Source organism: Haliotis cracherodii, unplaced genomic scaffold, assembly GCF_022045235.1.
Source record: "Haliotis cracherodii isolate W230 unplaced genomic scaffold, xgHalCrac1.p SCAF_1, whole genome shotgun sequence".
Taxonomy (NCBI): Eukaryota; Metazoa; Mollusca; class Gastropoda; order Lepetellida; family Haliotidae; genus Haliotis; species Haliotis cracherodii.
The window spans coordinates 20274246-20295079 of record NW_027266264.1 but is presented as its reverse complement, the minus strand read 5'-3'; the positions used below and the strand labels follow the sequence as shown (position 1 = coordinate 20295079).

Here is a 20834-nt window from a genome sequence, read left to right as displayed (position 1 = left end):
GTAAGGCTACCTCGCTGGTGGTCGAAGACGCTCTAGAGAGCTGCTTTGAAGATTCACTTCCATGGCTAGTGCTTTTCTGTTGAAATAAAGGAGTTTCTTAAAGGGCAAGTTCACACGGAAATGAACCTTTTTTTCTTTTACTTTTTCCACATTAAAAGTGTTAACATAGAAGTGTCATAGACAAAAATATAAAAACATCATATTTAATTAACATATTTTTTGCACTAAAACGATTTATATTTTTCACATTTTCCATGTGTTCTATTTCCATAACAAAAACACCATGGCTTATGTCCCTTGCAATATGACGTCATTGGTGCCAATTGATAAACATTATGACGTCATCATGCTTTGTTAGAGCCGCTTCACGTGGTGTAGGTACAGTTTTGTGATTCTAGCATCTCAGATGCCAGCCAGAATTGTGTTATGCTGAGTCACCACTGCGCCGGAGTGTGTCGTAGACCATGTTGTTTTACCGCAAACTGGTCCTTGATATCTTTTGCGTTGAGAATAGACAGGGACCCAGTTGAATTGGCACCAATTACGTCATAATCTAAGGGGGATAACTCAGGCCTATTTCGCTCGTAAAACGAAGGCCTCATAACGGCATATCACTTTCACACTATTGTGAGCTTCCTACTTTCACTGTGAAAAAAAATGAGTGTATATTTTCAAACACAGATACTAACTAATTCTAAAATTGCGTTTTGTTTAGAAAAAGAAAGAAAGTGATTTTTGCGTGTACACTTCCCCTTTAATAGCTGTTGCATGGAATACACCGTGTCTCTACATCCGTTTACCATACGAGCACAGTCGTACGCCAGGACAACGGGAGAAACAGGGAAACAGGGAAACAAGGAACAAGAGCATAGGTAGACGTATTTATAATGGCAACTCTATAAGTTTGCTTGGTATGGTATTGGGCCAGTGCCACGAACTGAAAACTGGTATTTTCAGCAGCATCTAGATACCAAGTCAGGTGTTATTGCCGCGGTGGTTTAGACGCACGATACGCTTGGCACACTCATTTAGAAACTGTCAGTACCTCATAAAGCGGTACGAGTTACGCACGTGTGTTCTTCGTGTAAGATGTAACATAACAAACGTTGCGTTCGTCTCTAAATTACCATTTGGCGTGGGTGCCAAATACTGTTTAAATGCAGCCATCTTTTTCCTGAAACTGAAAGTAGAATGTATTTCCGTAGTAGGTATTTTTAAAGACTGTTCTATAGCGATCATATAGACTGGGTGTGCATCTGCTGTGTTAGATAGACTGGGAAATATATGGTAATGTTAGCCCGTGATACCCATATCACTGAGCCATTGGCCTTTACCTTATAGAAAGTATGATATAATGCAGGCAAATAAGAACATCCAGTAGTTTAAACTGTTTCCGTTTTCTGTAACAATTTGGGGGTATTTGGGATATTGACTGTTGTAACATGTCCATGGTCTGTGTCAGCTGAAGGGCAGTTAAGAGTGGCGGGTGCTTCCGGTAGGACAGGACATACTTACCCTTTCCGCCATCACCATTTTTTTCAATTCTCTATTCATATATTTTTAACAGCCATTTTACCAATTCCGCACAATGGAATATGTTTCTGTAGATAATCGAGACTTGTAATGCTCTGGCGTTTGTGTTTTATATTTCCAGTGATCTCTATAATGTTACAAGATAAAAAAAAGAACTATGTGAAATTTATTTAACATGGCAAAATAAACCTTACCTCCTAGATATTATTATTTGCGAAGAAGCAGACAGCAAGGACTAACATATTTGCTTCATATATTTATGGGTCAATTTCTATAAAAAGCAACATGTCTTTTTAAAGTTTTGAAGGTTCCATATGACTCCAGTTTCATCGACCGAAATGTGAAATGGCGTTAGGCAAAGGATTGGCCTACATTTGACCATCAGTCAGTATGGCTGCATCAACATCGCTGTCCCATTTGCACCAAAGCATCTCGGAGTTTGAACCGGAACAATAATGACTGCCAACACGAGTATACTGCCCCTGGGGCCCCCGCACAGGAGGTCATGGATCACATTGTAAACGTTATCATTGGGGATATCAATCACGTCCGATAGACAACCAGACTAACGTGTTATGCTTGATAAGTGTGGATTATATTGACGATTATCGTGATCATATTCTATCTCCGGTGATGTTTGAAGACACTGACCCACATCAAGAGTGACCATGCGCTTTATGATGCTGCGTGGGCTGCACTGTAGTTTCTCTGATGATAGACAGATCAGGTTAACATTAATTTTGAACTTGCAACACGCCGTTCATGCAGTGACAGTAGTCACGTTGATCAGAATGGATTCGGTGGGTGGGTTTGATTTATCCAATATGTCATATATCGTGGCGTGTCAAGGAAGGTCAAAGGTTCCCAATCTTGACGAAGCCACTGGGGTTGGAAGCCAATAAACCGAGGACAATAATTAGGTCGAAACAGGAATTCAAAGACACGGACAGCGTATACTTGCACATCTGAAGGATGCAGTTTGCAATTGCAGCACACTAAACCTCCAAGAACTGTGGGCCCGATCATTAAGATATATAACGATAAACGTAGCTCGGCGTTTAGATTATTTAGGGCATTGGAAGAGCTTAGGACATCCAACAAATCAATACAGCGTTATATAGAATGTATCTAGGATGTAATATGTGGTTCCAGCAATATCTTAAATAAGTACTTGTGTAATTAATTTGACTGCATAAACTGTTACTTGTATATACGTATTGACTGAGCTAACCAAATGCGGAAACATGGAGCTTGCATCCATTCTCCAAGGAAGTATAATTTATATCATGTTTAAGTAATCAATTGTCCCGTCAACATTTATTTAGGTCACCAGATGCAATAAGGTTTTACTCGAGATTTGTCAAACTGATAAATTGACATAAGAATTATTAACATATCATATGAGATTATAAATTTCACTTGATCTACATGTCATATTAACATAGTCATGAGATTACCTCGCTAGGGCATGAACAACTTGTTTGATCCCGATAGATAGATGGGCCGTATGACAGGAATGACCTTTGTTGTGGAAGGAATTGATGACAGCAATCTATGAACATAAGTACACAATAGAATGCCTCAGTCGTTTATATGTACAATAGCGAGGACAAGCCTTTCTCTTTGTGCGATGTCTTTTAGGTGCAAGTTGTGTGAAATCATTAAGCGTTGTGTGAAATCGAGGCAATTTGTCGGTTCGTGTCGAGTGCTTTACTAACATGGGTTGAATTCATAAAATGCTTTGAAAATAATAATCCGTAAACGAGACAAATTTGTTTGGATCACATTTGTATATTTAGGGGCACGCTGTTTACACTCTCCGACGAGAATGTTCTCAAATAATTTGTTTGGGATAATGACTATTTAGGATTCTTCAAACCAAATACAACCATTTTCCCACACACTGATCATGGGGTAGTGATAGCTTTAATCATACAGTGTTCTTAGCTTCCACGATCTTAAATCAAGATCCTGGCCCAGTTACAAGAAGAAACACACGACTGGATTTTGGAGGAAATCAAACGTAAACAATCGCATTAAATCACTGTGTTTGGCCTATATCATGCACGTGATAGAGTCAGCTTGCAGAAAGGATACATGTTACCTGCTTCTTGTCCGATTCCAATAGAGGAAATGAAATATTGTTACGGAAGACAGATTCAGGTTTGCTAATTTCCGTAAGGACCATCAATACCCGGAAACTTCCGCTTAAGACCGGAGGTTGGCAAGCAGGTGATCTTTGCTATAAATCTGGGATAGGATCACAATTAAGGTGTTGATGTTCAAGTTATATCAAAGTTACTCTGTCTGATGAAGACGGTGCGAGAATTGAAAGCTGAATGTATAAATTTAATTGCAAAACAATATGCTTCCGCACAAAAATATTATGGTGGCTTATGATAGACGCATTATGATTGACGCAATTGGACGCATCAGTGACGAATGTTATGTTCGATGCAAATCCCTATTTTAACACGTACCATATGTTCACGTGGTGTTTTTTAGGCGAACAAATGGCTTGCCTTTACAAGTGCCACCGGGAGAGGGGGGGGGGGGGGGGGTTACAAGTGGAAGGTCCGGGGTTGAATCCCCGGCTGCGTCATACCAACATACGTGATAAGATGGCACTTGTTGTTACCCTGTCCGGCGCTCGGCATGAAGGGGCTAAAACAAGGACTGGTCGGCTCGGAGTCGGTATACTGTGTCTGAGTGGGTTATTCATGTTGAACTGCAGCATGGTATCTCAGTGGGCGAGCACTATAAAATCCTATAAAAAGTACAAGCTGCCACACATACAAGTGCATGCACGTCGCTATATAAGTGCTATAATCTTGGACGCGACGTTACCTCATTTCACCTCACCTCACCATAAACACATGCAGTCGGAATCATTCAATCGCCTCCGCTTTTAGCAGAGATTCATTCCTTAAGATGGCTTTTGTTGCTTTTATGACATCCCGTCTTCTGGATATAGGTATCATTGTCCTAAACATCAGACATAAGCATGAGTCACACAAGCACGTGGGGACGTCTCTGCAGATGTCGGAGCTACATGTAAGCACTGAGGATCGATGCAGACCTTCTTCAAACCACTGCGGTAAAAGGTTCCCCTCTTCGACCAAGCGGTAACTGCTAATTTCGGACCTCATCCAAGAACAGGTGGAGATTGCGAGGCAGCTGCTGCAACTGGCGTACGCGTCTGTCTATTAACTTCGGCCCGCCAACAAAGGGCTATATGCATATGATGGACAAACGAAGGTCTCTTAACCTAAATACGTTGTTCTTAAACGTGAAAGCAAGTGATCCCTTGTATTACAATATTTCTTTGCTTGCTTCAAATGTAAGCATACAACATTATTTACAGAAATAACTTTGCGTTGGATTTAATAGTTTAATTTAATAGGCTGTTTCTATTTAGGAGTTACAATTACGATGTGACAATAATGACTTTAATATATATATATATATATATATTAATTAACAATTCGTGATTTAAATAGTTGTGAAAAGCAATAGTAATATACATAGCATAAACTACAGATTAAACAAATTGTCCTAAACGACCGATAACGAAGAACCCCAAGAAGAAATATTTTAGTTAAACCCCATTTTGTATGTTGAATTCAAATTAGAATAAAGATAAATCAGTAATTTCTGAAACACAAATAAAGCGAAAAACACTTTTTTATAATCATAAGAAATTTCTGCTATTAATGAGGTAAAATGTGTATGTACATTCGATTTATCACACATAAAAATGTGTAGAATGAAGGTAGAATTCTAGGCGAAGAATCTGTTTCGACAGATAATCAAAACTGGTTATTCTCTTGCATTGGCGTTTTTCATTATATTGATTCTTTCGGACGGCAAGTCAGTACCCCTGAAATTATCCATGTATCTGGGTTTGATATCTGTACGTTTATTTTTGCCAGTTTTGTCCAATCCCATATCTTGGTGTCTTTAATCATCCAGATGTGTGACGCTGCCGTGTACGATTCATTCGGTATAGTATGGGCCATCTCCCTGCTGTCTGGCTTCCTACGCCTTCCACGCCGGACATCTCCACATTCTTTCTCCAGTCACCTGCCGCCTGTACCGCTGCCTTCCACGCCGGACACCTCCACATTCTATCTCCAGTCACCTGCCGCCTGTACCGCTGCCTTCCACGCCGGACACCTCCACATTCTACCTCCAGTCACCTGCCGCCTGTACCGCCCCTTGGCCCCAGTCGACCCAACCACCGCTCATCTTCATGCGACAACCGTTAATGCCATCATTATCTGACCCTCAGGGCATCATCAGAGCATCAGGTGATATCGCGGGAGTCCACCCACGATCATTCAGACCGCTCATAAGAAACCATTCTGGAATGCGTATTTGACATATATTTGGTTTCACAGTTGGAAACCCTCGTTCTATGCTTAATATCATATTCTCGCAGACCCCCAATACCCTTTAATGGCATGTACACGTTTTCTACTATGTGTTCTATAACCAGGTTAATGCCGTTTCTATAGAATATGTACGCTTCATCATCGTACAGAGGACTCTGCTTTTAACAGAGCTTTCTTATATAATTAATAAAAGGGTTTTGTCGCATTTATTGTATTAAGCAAACATATATGTGCAGATGAATATTTAAAGCATAAAAAATGAATATTAGAGATGTTAAAAAAGAAGACATGAAAAGGTCCCCAATTCCTTCAAACATGGCCATTTCTCTTTCAGACAAAATATTTCCTTAATTCAGCTAACTGCAACTCGCAATACTTATTTAACCGACAAAACACCAAAGGCATTGTACGCCGACTGGCCCTTCATGTCCCCCGTTTCCTGCCTACTGTCTTAACAACCACTTTAATTCTTGAGGCATGTGCCTAATTATCTCACAGCCTCCGAAGAAACTTGCTCAGACCTCTCTTGCCCAAAATTATGTTTGACACTTTTTTCTGCCAATCGATGTTCGGGAAGAATATGTTCCTGATATTCAGGAAATTAGTTGGTGGTTCTGTTGATTGTGAGCGAGTGAAAGATTAACCGCTGTCTGCTAGTTGCTTGTGTAGATGGAGGTGGACTTTTTTTATACTTCTTGTCAGGAGTTGGAGCAGGAAATCATTCAGAAGATCGAATGTCAATATGGAGATTGCACATTTCTCTCAACAAACCATTTTTGGGGTTCGCCAAAAGTGCAATTCGTAATTGCCTACTTCTTTTGTAATATTTAGACTGTATATATTTGGACAGGGTTAAAGGAAATTGTAGCTAATGTCATTCCAATTCTTTCCCTCGAAGGAAATGGGATGGAGCACTCCACATTTCGATTATGTAGTTTCAGCAACCTTCATTTTCATTCACCAAATAAGGAACGTTAAGAATTGTGTTTGTCAATACTCTCGTGATCCAGGAGGAATTATTGGTTATCAGAGAAAAGACACGAGAGTCCCTACTACCACAACCTCTCTGATGCTATGCAGTGATCATTTGTGGATAAAAATGCTTTCATCAAACACGTTACAAGTTGCATTTCGGAAATGTATTTGTATTTATACAGTGAACATCTTTACCATGGGGAGAGTGACGTAGCCTAGAGGATAAAGCGTTCGATTGGCCAACGAAACCTGTGTACAATTCTCATAGTTCGACAAACGTGAAGCACATTCTAGTAAAATATTCCAAATGTGATGTAAAATAGGAATCAATTTCGTACGCTCCAAATGCTTGGATTAAACACATCTACACCAAACCTATTCATTTTATTTAAAAAATAAAAATACTTCAAGTCTCTTGTCATAACTATACAGTGTATATGTCCATTACACAGACTTTCACTGTACGTCCAGTCTCATTGATTCTGCATCTGAACGAGTGCATCTGAGTGATCACCTCGTCCCTATTATCCATTAATTGCCAGATAATATCCCTGTAGTGATATAATACCATTTACTGCTAACCGCGAGCAACTGTCTCAATCCCTAGCGTATAAGTCACAACGTCAGCAAGTCCACATGTTGGTGTTGAGTCCCTCGTGTCCCCTCCTCCATGCATTGCGCACAGGCTCACCCGTCCTTCCTCTTCAAGGTTTTAAAGACGTCAAGGTATATTTAACTCAAAAACATTCCGTTTCCATGGAAATGGCGATCCAGCTGCCTGGCGATTTAGCTAATAGCTAATGATGTTACATGTGGGCCTTGGATTCATTAGCATCACTCTTTTTGCTTGTGATATTTGTTTGTAAATTCCTCTTCCCTGGAAGCCACTGTGGTCATTACGTGTTGTAAAAATAAAAGTCATTAGACTATCGATTTAAGAGCACGACGGAAGACATCGTGAATGGAGATCAGTTATACCTTAAGACAAGGACATTTTCGTTGAGGCTGCCGTAGCTTTGAGAAGTCCAAATTAGACGTATCACACAGTTGTATGACCGGAACACAAACGACAGCCAGAGCTATAAGGAGGCAGAGAGATTGAAATTGTGACGAGGTCGTGCATTGAAGTAAATTTAAAGAGATTACAAGGCTCGGCAGAAAAAAAACATTGATGTAAGGAAACAAAAATATATAAAAAACAAGTCCCTCTTAGAGGAATCATTACCAGTGTTTTGTTGACACTTCCTTTGAATTAAAATTCAATTTGCATCATAAGCAAGTTTGAATGCATATTATGAGGCATAAAAATAGATTAAAAAACAACTCCCTGTCAGATGAATCAGTGTTAGTATTTTGTTGATACTGTCTTACAAATGTCGTGTCACAATTTGAATGTAAATATAAGTGACAAACGTGATTTTCATAATCATAAGAAATCTGTCCATTGTGTTTATGAATCTCGCCATCAAATAGTGATGACACCAGGTGTTCGCGAAAGGCCATGCAAGCAAACACTTACATTTGGATGCAAATTGTGTGTGGCGGGTGCTACCGGTAACACAGGACATATTTTATACATATATCTTTTCGCGCAAACCTGTTATCATCATTGATTTCAGTGATCTATTTGATGTCAACGCTTTTTTGCCTTTTACACCCTAGAGAATCTGTTTCGGTAGATATTCAAGACTGATTGTTCGCTCGCGTTGACGTTATATATTTAATCACATCTAACGTTTTCCCTAAAAGAATGACGCAAAGAACAAATCAAATTTCAGTCTAAAACATTTATCAGCTGTTCGAAATGTCATTTCGGAAATATACCGTTATTTCAACGATGCTCGTTGCTACAATGAGAGTAATAGAGCCTAGAGGACTACTCGGGGTCGAATCCGAAAATGTGGGCCCACTTGCATCTTAGCGCTAAGATGACCTTAACTCCCATACTGTTACATAGGCTTACAATAGTCTTAGTTTTGTGCAAGTAGGCCCTGGCCATACCGTACCTGCTGAAATATTGCCGAAGCAACGTAAAACATCAGGCAGTAAACATGTAGAAACGTTTCGACATTGCACCTTCCATATGCATTGAGTAAACGTGTCTACGCCTTTGTTACTTTCATCGTACAAGGGACGCGATGATGTTGTGGATAGCGCGTCTGCCCTGGAAGAGGGACGTTGAGGTTCGAACCCCGGCCGCGTCAGACAAAAGAGGTCAAAGGTTGCATACGCGTTATACCTGTAATAAGTGTGTACGTGACAGGAAACCCCATTTCACCTCGCCGCCTGACCTTAATACAAGGTGAAAAGCTCATTCTCGGAGGGGCGGTGTGGTGGCAGAGTGGTAAAAGCTTTTCTTGTGTCCCCCGCCGTGATATTGCTGGAATGTTGCTAACAGCGGCGTAAAACCATATTCACTTGCTCATTTTTGGTGTTCGCTTATTTACATTACAAAGCATTAATTACAGAAACTTAAATAAACATAAAACCCCACTCACTTGTTCACTCTCATATATTTACTATGTCTCTAAACGTTGCTAAAGGCTGCAGTTGGTGACGTCACGTACAGTCATACGATATTATTTTTCAATAATCTATTTCTCATTTCTGAGAAATAAATATTGTCCTTGCTACCTTCAATAATCGATTTGATTATGACAATGATATTTCCACGACAAACGTCAATGTAATGACATACAATGTACAATACTAGGGCACTTTATGCCAGGTCAGCATTGTGAGTCCCATCCGCTCAGAAGCAAAGGACCCCACCGAGCTCCCGGCGACAAGCTGGCGGCTGAAATATACACAGATACAACCTTCTACCCTGCGATTGTTGCATGACTGCAAGACGGCAAATTGAAGGTAGACTTTGCTCCAAGACCTCTGCCTATGTCCTATCTACTTCCAGACACTACGAATTGCAGTGTTTAAAACTGAGACATTGTTATTAAGCTAACCACTAAATACTATACTGATATGCATCATAAATATTAACTTGAAGACATGCAAAGAGTTTTGGGAGGGACTAGAATCAGTTGGCTGGGGATGCAGGTTAGGTCGAACTTCTTCCTTGAACGAGAGGTTTCAACATAAAAATATTTGTTCAACAAGCCACAGTGGGTCATTCTCGAAAACACATACAACGTGTGATTCAAAACTGCAATCTTTGTGAAGAAAAAGCAAATCTGAAAACCCTGATCATGGTATGACCAGACGAATATTAACCTATTTTACCCGTATAACCCTATTGCACCACTGATCAGAGGATCAGTCTTTCTTAATCACAACGTTCAGAATATGTAGAAAGTTGATAAATAAATAGAATGCGTTCTGTCACCTCTCCAAATATTTAATTACAAATATTCCTTGGTTTCTCAACGTGGATATTACCATATAATATTGCAAAAGTATGCAATACATCTCGATTTACGATGTAATACTTGATTTAAAATTGCGGCCCTACTCTGGATGAAGTACATTGTTTTAGGGCGATGTGTAGCCCAGTGGTTAAAGCGTTCGCCCGTCACGCCGAAAGCCCGGGTTCGACTTCCTCCATGGGTATAATGTGTGAAGTCCATTTCAGGTACCGCTCGCTATGCTAATTTTGGAAAATTGCTTAAAGCGCCGTAAAACCATACATATTCACAGCGGTGTTATAAAACATATTGCAGTCGTGTGTCATTACCTTTATCTGTAGCGTTTTGCATCCTATAGAAACTGCAATGTTATTTTAAAATATTATATATCATTTAGTGTATTTCGTTGACCTAGTCACTATAGTTTCTGCATGTTTGATGCTTGATATTCATCACAGCCTCTTCATGATCAATACACTGGTTGCAACTTTGACTAACTTTAGTGGTTAGTACACATAAAAACCTTTGTTTTCAATCGACCGTGTTGAGAACTAGAATTGAAAAGTTTCTTGAATTAGAAATCGATTTATATTTCCCTATCGAGGACTTATTGCAAATGCCGAGATCAATACATCTTAAATGCACATATTGTTGGCCTTGATTGCCAAACAGATGGCACCGTCGTTCATTATTCAGAACATCTAATTTGCCTAGCAAAGCTCTGTGATAACTCAAACAGCCGGTAGGAACGCATCGAGTCATACACAAACACTACAGTCATACACAAGCACTCAAGTAATCGTATCCCTATAGTCAGACATGTACAACATTTTAATCGAATTTACTACACATCATCGGGCAGTTAAGCATACTCATACGTCGACAGGCAGCTCAAACGTGTGGTACTGGTTATTGTTGACTATTATGATCATGACTATTATGATAATTTTTCTGCTAAATAGTTTGTGTGATAATGTTGTTAATTGCACATTTAGGATTATACCTTCCAGACGGACACAACATCATAAACAGTGTCTAGGATTGACGAGGTCATGATAGTTTCGCGCATTTGGACATTCATACAGGAATATACTTCATTCTCTAATTAATAACGCTTGTATGGTTAGCTGTATCAATTTATGTAACTTATAATATTTTGGATCGTTATACTTTGAACAACATATATTTTCACCTTAACACTTACTCATATCGCCCAAGAAGATTATTAATTATTATGATATCAATATGAACAGTTTTAGTCCACATATTCTGTTTGACCGTTTCAATAAACCTGATATATTTATTAAGCACATTCTTGGTTTATTTCTGATGTTAAACATTAGATAATTTTTATGTAAATATGCCATGTTATCCGACGTACAGTGTGTGTGTCTAAAGATCTGGTAAGGAGTTAGTTCTGGAGAGAATGAACTGTTACACAAAGAAATGAAAAAAGAATCATGCAACGTTCTCACTGTTGCATCGAAGGATGTGTGTGACTGGTCAATATATCGCGAATGTGGAGTGTTTGTTCCTCTAACCGCTTTCTGTAGGTGTTGACGTCGAGTCATTCAGCTGACACTTGACACGTCAGACGAATGATTGACATTTAATATTGGGGGAATTTTAATAAATGGCGACATATTTGATTTCCCTGAAGCAAGGACGCCAAAACACACAGCGCTCAATATGTTGACATCTCGAAACGACAATTTGACAGCAGTAGCTCACGACACGAGCACACCTGGAAACTGAAGGTGTTCTGCTGAGCTGGTAACTGGTTTCATCACCTGGAAATCTACACTAGATGCAATAAGTTTCTTCAAAATCTACCATACTCCTACCTCGCTGTCTTGACTTGCTTGTTTCTGCATAGCGTTCTTTGCTGTCGTTGAGTCGATGTGCTGGTTAATCATATCGTTCCTGTTGTCACTGGCACGGTCTCCACCAGCTAGGTATACAACTCCGTTAGCGCACAGATGTGCTAGCTAGCCTGGACCGGAAGTCACGTTACACGGAGACAAGGCTCAATGCGCATAAGATCACCATCTGAATGTTTGCGGGATGCTCTCACGGGATCTGTCCCCAAATTCGTTCAGAGCTCCCACAGTTAATTTGATCCGAATCCGGATTAGATTCAGGTAATTAGGAGCAAAAGGGTGTTTATCCCTTTCAGCGCAATGCAAGCCGCACTAATTCAGTGAGAGCCAAGTGCAGGGCGAGAGGCCGCCTGTCTCCAACACCGACTGTGTCACGTCTGTCCATTGACAGACTGCGGTTCTGGCTAAAAATAATCAACGTGTTTGATCTAGTTTCGCGTTCAACTATCATCAGACAACAGGTTCATCGTCAATAACTGATGGTTGTTAAGACAAGCGTTGTCTCTGTTAACAGTGCTTTTCTGCTGGCGAAACCCGCGCCAGTCTCGCATACCTACAGCCAGAGTGCTTTGAGGAATACCAACAGATTCCCTGCCAATACCATTACCAATTATCTTCATTTAGTATATTCCAATTAGTTTCGGGTAATACAATCACGCATCACTCTCCAGTCAATTCGCTTCACAGTGAGAGTAATGGGACGTACATGATTACTTACCATTGTTGATTGATGTAAACGCTTCCTTTTCATTAAAACGGTGATACATTTTATCCCGAAGTCAGATTTACACCAACGACTGTCAAATTACGTATGTGGTGTCTCCGATTAGATATTCTCTCATACCTTATTTCAATGATAGACGGAATTAGCGACCTTTATGGTGTGTCATGATTACATATGTACATTATCATGAATATATGGTAACTGTATGGAAAGAATGCACGGGTGATGATTTTCCAATTTGAGATTGGTGTTTAGATATCAAACAACATTGCATTTTGTGCACTTGATTTTCCTGTTATCATAGGAGGTGGGGTGAAATTGGGTTTAACGTCGCGTCCAAGATTATTGCACTTTTATAGCGACGTGCATGCACGTGTTTGTCTGTGTGTGTGTGAGTGTGTGTGTGTCTGTGGCTGCTTGTACTAGAACGGACTGATGCCGATTTATAGTGCTAGCTCACTGAGATACCATGCCGCAGTTTAACATGAATACCCCACTCAGACACAGAATACTGACTCCGAGCCGACCAGTCCTTGCTTTATCCCCTTAATGCCGAGCGCCAGACAGGGTAACAACAAGTACCATCTTTTTAACGTCTTTTGGTATGACGCGGCCGGGGATCGTACCCCGGACCTTCCGCTCTCGGTGCAGACGCTCTACCACTAGACCACGGAGGCGGTTGTTATCATAGGAACATTTTTCATTGATATATAACATATCATTGCACTTTACAGCGGATAGTGCTTTGCATGATGTAATTCAATAAGAGTTCAGGCACCGAATTGTATATTAATATCCACGCTGTCAATCCATACCACTTCTTGTTGAAATGGATTCCTGTAACACACAGCCAGGATGCCTAATAACGTTGAGCTGCTACAAGCTGCTTATGGCACAATGTCATCATAACGCGTATTCACGTGTAAGGGTCCAGTAGTGTAACGCTTGCTTGTTCAGCATGATTCTGTCAATTTTAAGCGGATTACATTGTGCAAATTGCAGTCTCGGGTAACACTGTTCAAATGTCGCGAAGTATCTCTTACTTTTTAGATGTCTTACGGTTCTCGGTTGACATATGCCGTGGAGTCCTTGACTGGTGTACATATTGTCTCTTCTAGACTGACAGTCACGGCATTGTATAACGTACAAGTAAAGAAACACAACTGAAGATATAATGAGATATTTGATCTGATAAGAATAAAACACAAGTATGCGATCTCGGGTATTACAATGTTACAACAAGAGATTAGTGACACGTTATCAGGAACCCATTCTTTTTCAGGCTACAACATGAACGTTAGTAGTGAGAGGATGGAATTATGATCTTAATCAAAGGAGTTATGAGTTTATATCTTCACCATACTTTATATGATGCCTTGGGTTTACACTGAATTTGGTATCATACCTTGGGTTTACACTGAATTTGGCATAATGCCTTGGTTTACACTGAATTTGGCATAATGCCTTGGCTTTGCACTGAATTTGGCGTAATGCCTTGGGTTTACACTGAATTTGGCATAATGCCTCGAGTTTACACTGAATTTCGCATAATACCTTGGGTTTTCACTGAATTTTTCATAATGCCTTGGTTTACACTGAATTTGGCATAATGCCTAGGGTTTACACTGAATTTGGCATAATGCCTTTGTTTACACTGAATTTGTCATAATGCCTTGGTTTTACAGTGAATTTGGCAAAATGACTTGGGTTTACACTGAATTTAGCATAATGCCTTGGTTTACACTGAATTTGTCATAATGCCTTTGTTTACACTGAATTTGTCATAATGCCTTGGTTTTACAGTGAATTTGGCATAATGACTTGGGTTTACACTGAATTTAGCATAATGCCTTTGTTTCCACTGAATTTGGCAATGCCATAATGCCTTGGTTTACACTGAATTTGGCATAATGCCTTGGGTTTACACTGAATTTGGCATAATGCCTTGGTTTACACTGAATTTGGTATAATGCATTGGATTTACACTGAATTTGTCATGATGCCTTGGGTTTACACTGAATTTGGCATAATGCCTTGGTTTACACTGAATTTGGCATAATGCCTTGGTTTACACTGAATTTGGCATAATGCCTTGGTTTACACTGAATTTGGCATAATGCCTTGGGTTTACACTGAATTTGGCATAATGTCTTGCGTTTTTGAACACATAATGCCATTTAGGAAGTGGTCAAATGTAACAAATGTTATTTTTGTGATAACACTTTCTTAGTAAAGTACAGTTTCTAAGTTTCAGTGTGGGTTCGAATCCCGGATGGGACTCAACCAAAAGAAGTACTAGAATCTGTACTTTACTGAGAAAGTGTTATCATGAACATTTGTTGCCTTGGATATACACTAAATTTGTTATCATGCCTTGGGTATGCATTGAATTTGTCATCATGCCTTGGGTATGCATTGAATTTGTCATCATGCCTTGGGTATACATTGAATTTTTCAACATGCCTTAGGTATAAACTAAATTTGTCATCACGCCTTGGGTATACACTTAATTTGTCATCATGCCTTGGGTATACACCAAATTTGACATACTGCCTTGGGTATGCACTGAATTTGTCATCATGCCTTGTGTATACACTAAATTTGTCATCATGCCTTGGGTATACATTGAATGTGTTATCATGCCTTGGGTATACATTGAATTTGTCATCATGTCTTGGGTATACATTGAATTTGTCATCATGCCTTGGGTATACATTGAATTTGTCATCATGCCTTGTGTATACACTAAATGTGTCATCATAACTTGGGTATACACTAAATTTGTCATCATGCCTTGTGTATACACTAAATGTGTCATCATGCCTTGGATATAAACCAAATTTGTCATCATGCCTTGGGTATACATTGAATTTGTCATCATGCCTTGGGTATACATTGAATTTGTCATCATGCCTTGTGTATACACTAAATTTGTCATCATGCCTTGGTCATACATTGAATGTGTCATCATGCCTTGGGTATACACTAAATTTGTCATGATGCCTTGTGTATACACTAAATTTGTCATCATGCCTTGGGTTTACACTAAATTTGTCATCATGCCTTGTGTATACACTAAATTTGTCATGATGCCTTGTGTATACACTAAATTTGTCATCATGCCTTGGGTATACAATAAATTTGTCATACTGCCTTGTGTATACACTAAATTTGTCATCATGCCTTGTGTATACACCAAATTTGACATACTGCCTTGGGTATACATTAAAATTTGTCATCATGCCTTGGGTATACACTAAATTTGTCATCATGCCTTGGGTATACACCACATTTGACATACTGCCTTGGGTATGCACTGAATTTGTCATCATGCCTTGTGTATACACTAAATTTGTCATCATGCCTTGGGTATACATTGAATGTGTTATCATGCCTTGGGTATACATTGAATGTGTTATCATGCCTTGGGTATACATTGAATTTGTCATCATGTCTTGGGTTTACATTGAATTTGTCATCATGCCTTGGGTATACATTGAATTTGTCATCATGCCTTGTGTATACACTAAATTTGTCATCATGCCTTGGGTATACACCAAATATGTCATACTGCCTTGGGTATGTATTGAATTTGTCATCATGCCTTGGGTATAAACTAAATTTGTCATGATGCCTTGGGTATGAGCAAAATTTGTCATCATGCCTTGTGTGTACATTGAATTTGTCATCATGCCGTGGGTATACACTAAATGTGTCATCATGCCTTGGGTATACACCAAATTTGTCATCGTGCCTTGTGTATACACTAAATATGTCATCATGCCTTGGGTTTTCATTTAATTTGTTATCATGCCTTGGGTTAACACTAAATATGTCATGGTGATTTGCACTGGATCTACGTTTGGTTTACACTATACCTGTTGTAGTGTCTCGGGTTTATACTGTGTTTGTCATGATGTCATCGGTCAACAGCGTACGTATCATGCTGTCTTGGTGTTACAATACTTTGTGTACTATTATATACATACTATGCTATTTGAAAATACATGCTATGATATCTTGGGTTTACAGTGTTATGCTATTGTTGGTTTACAAAGTACATGCTAGGATATCTTTGTTATACGGTATAAATTAATGATGTTCACATCGCCAGCGTGATTGACAGTAGGTCTTGGGTTGTCAACAGTCACGTAGTTTACACAACAAGTATAAGCCTATGTCACGCCCAATCGCCATCATCAGCAAGATTCGGTGTATCATTACATAGGCACATTAATAGCGGGATGGACACGTCAGACGTAGGAGGTTGAGTTCCCGAGGGTGCTCGTATCATCCATCTTCCCGAGGCAAGAGAGTTAACTGACTTTAAATGTCCAGTTTCCACCCTTGCCGAACTAGGCTGGAATTCCTGGACTCGATCGTAGCGCCACCAGTGCCCTTCTATGCCTCTCCTATGGACTAATCAGATTCCACCTCTCGTATTACTTGCATTTGCTGCAAACAACATGGCGGCGCCCAGTCAAGACGATCTGATCGATAATAAAGATCTATATTGTGACAAAACGGATCTTACATCGCGAAATGTATCAAATCACGTGAGCACCTTCATTAAAAGCATGAAAAGATTTGGAAAATGTATGTTGACACCAAGTTGGCGGGGCACATGTTTTGCAAATCCTGCAGTCGACCGTAATCTGCATGACAGTTTACGAACCGGATTTCGATTTCATAGAGAGATTTTGATTGGACTATGCATAGACTCGTTAGTCAAGACAAAATCGAACTCCATAATACCAGCCTAGTTTGGCAAGTTTGTAAATAATCGAGTCTGGACCAGACAGTCCAGTGATTGGCGTCATGACCATCGATCTATGCAATTGGGTCACGATGACAACCATGCATCAACCAAGTCAGCGAGCCTAACCATCCGATCCCGTTTGTCGCCTCTTACGATAAGCATGGGTTTCTTACCCGGATTGTCAGGGGTCTACAACTACAGTGAACTTTATGTTGTGTTATTTCTGAAGTCACTATATGTTGAGCATTCAGAAGAACCGTAACCTACGTCACGTTCTGAAAAAAAGCATAATGCATAACGGAAAAAAAATTTGGTCGTTGGCATGAATAGTATTATCATTTTGCTCGTCTACATATAGCAAAGATCGCAAGATAAAAACATGTTGTCGACAGGGAGCAGATTATTCAATTACGCATTTAATTTGAGTAAAATATTTCATCCAGATATTTCCATGACCATATTTCCAGATTATTTCAGTACAATGTTTGGCCATCACTGAAAGTGACAGTAATTTTTTTTTTTATATAACAGCATTTTGTATGACGTGGGTCAAGATCTATACAACAACCAGCTGTATCGCGGAATAAAACAGTTCCTTAAAATGACAGGTGACATGAGAGTATGTATGCTCATCTTCTACCCTAGTACGTCAGACAGAATGACAGCGCGTCGTAAAACTTTCCGAAGTTGTTATTGAACCTGTGGCGGTTACATCTGTTGGTCAATCATTGATCAATTGGCCGATCATTGAAAGTATATAGAGGTGTCAATAGACACTAACTTAAAGGTAAATTCATAGATTGCTGTAGACTGTCACGTTCAGCCTTGTCACGGATTGAGTCGATACTACGATAGTTTGGATATATATGTGTGCATTTCTTCGTTTTGTTCACTGGGATATGTCGTAAGCGTCTTCAGTCAGCCTCCCTGGCGTTTCTCAATGAATGTTAAAAAGATGAGTTCAAGATAAAAGGTTGGTTGGTTGGTTGGTTTGTTGTTTAACGCCGCACCTAGCAATATTACAGCTATATGACGGCGGTCTGTACATAATCGAATCTGGACCAGACAATCCAGTGATTGATATCATGAGCATCGATCCACGCAATTGGGATTGATGACATGTATCATGCAAGTCAGCCAGCCTGACCATCCGATCCCGTTAGTCGCCTTTTACGACAAGCATAGTCACCTTTTACGGCAAGCATGGGTTGCTGAAGACCTATTCTACCACGGATCTTCACGGGTCCCAGGATAAAAGGATCTAAATGATTAGAAACAACGCTTCTGTGTGTATTCGTGCTAGGGAATTCCCAATGGTTTCCCCAGGAATGTGTAGGTAGTCCGTCAGTGTTTTCGTCATTTCAAGAATACAGTCTCGTGAAAAACGTATGAACGTCGAATTGTGTCGTTCATACGCTTATGAACGTCAGTTTTGCGGTCATTTGACCGGTCTCTCTTCCAATGGAAAACCCGTGTATCGTTTAAATTTGAAATTGAATTTTTTTTTTTCTTTTTAAAGACTTAACACATCCAACCTTGTATTTGATACGAACAAACAGTGTGACGCCATGGCATTGCGTGTGCAAATTTACAATGAGAGATCTCGCTCTCTGACCGAATTTTACGAATTTGCAATGGAGTCTGTCTTACAAGAAAGGTCCCTTGCTGTTGTGCGTTGTGTATTTTATAATACAGGAGGTCTCATATTCCGAGTCATTTATTCTAATCCAATAACTATGATACAAAGACCCTTTCCTTCAGAGCAAGATATGTTTTCACGGGTCTGGTAAGTAAATGTTTTTTTGTTTTATTTTCTGTTTTGAATGAACTCAGATAAAAAAAGAAAAATCTTCAAAAAGCCGGAACTGCCATAGATTTGTATTTGTTAATACACAATTTAAACTTATTTCTATTATGGTCAGTTTATATTATGTATGCATAAACAGAGGTCTTAACTTCTACTTTTGATAATGGATATGTCCCCTACAGGATTTGATGAAACCATTTCGACGCCATTGACAGCTTTAGTTTGTCTTTTATCGAGAGTACCTCAATAAGGATCGGCTCAGTATGCTTGGAATTTCAGTCATATCATCAATATTGAGAGAACAGATCGGTCTTTGCTCTCGAGCTGCACCTTGCATATTGACACATTTACCATCGTTACCGAATTGTATTTAATTGAAAGGAAACGTTTTGATTTAGAAGTGGCTCGGCTTGAGGCGAGAGCTGAATGTCGTTAAGCCTATCAACTCTTCCATTCCCCGTGTCGCCATCGATTTTATCGAAGTCGGTCACAAAACCGTGTTAAAATAACTCTCAAATCCTGTCCCTGGAACCATTTCAAGAGTTCCAGGAGGAGGCTGCGTCCATATTCTACTTGGTAGTTGTCGTGCCTCAGTCGTGGCTTAAGGTACTATTCCCAGATCAATTTCATCGAATTTCCAACACATTATTCAAAGAGTGCTTGTTTTTTCGATTCTGTGAACAAAGCGAACGTAAACTTCCTTGTTGTGTTCATTGACTCTCATATTAACTGTGTATAAGGACACTTGTTTCCTTCAAACCAGATCTTCAACGCCACTCGCTTGTCTCCGTCAGAACTCGGCAAGCTCCGTGATTGGTCATTCTTCCACTTTTCTTGCAATTGATGGCGACTTTATTGATATTAATGGAGCATTCTGTTATCGTGTGGTGGCTTGGCCAGGTCGTATATGGGAAGTGTGGACTGTAGACAATATGTGTATGATGGAACTCAACCAGTGCACTTTCAATCGATACGTGCCGATACTCTGGTTGTATTTTAGCGAATTGTAATCAATATGCCGAAAACGGTTTTCGACAAAACTGATTTGACAGAATGCACATCCGCCATCTTGATTACACAAGTGTTTACATGAATTTATATGCTATACTGAATAATTCCTATATAAATATTAGACTGTAGTGCTATCATTAAGCTCATCGTCCACTATTTGTCGTTGTAAACATCAATTTGTGTCTTCTTTGACAGAATGCACATCCGCCATCTTGATTACTCCAGTGTTTACATGAATTAATATGCTATACTGAATAATTCCTATATAAATATTAGACAGTAATGCTAGCATTAAGCTCATCGTCCACTAGTTGTCGTTGTAAACATCAATTTGTGTCTTCACAAAGTCAATGTCAGCAATTGCATGAACACTTACCTTTGAACACATCTAA

The 20834-nt window shown here is 39.6% G+C and overlaps 1 protein-coding gene across 4 annotated transcripts in view; it reads right to left on the bottom strand.

Annotated features, from left to right (window-relative positions):
• LOC139461501 (calmodulin-like) overlaps window positions 1-20834 on the bottom strand; it is a 47690-nt gene that overhangs the window by 14751 nt on the left and 12105 nt on the right. The window contains exons 1-2 of one of the 4 annotated variants that reach the window (XM_071243003.1): window positions 12106-12230; window positions 11-76 (exon numbers count right to left, since the gene is read on the bottom strand). The exons of 1 other annotated variant lie outside the window; for it this stretch is intronic. In XM_071243003.1, coding sequence (XP_071099104.1) covers window positions 11-76; window positions 12106-12177 — 138 coding nt within the window. In that variant the 5' untranslated portion in view covers window positions 12178-12230. Of the gene's footprint in view, window positions 1-10; window positions 77-12105; window positions 12231-20834 lie in introns of those variants that run through there. 2 more of the 4 variants (XM_071243001.1, XM_071243014.1) reach the window with 2 other exon arrangements.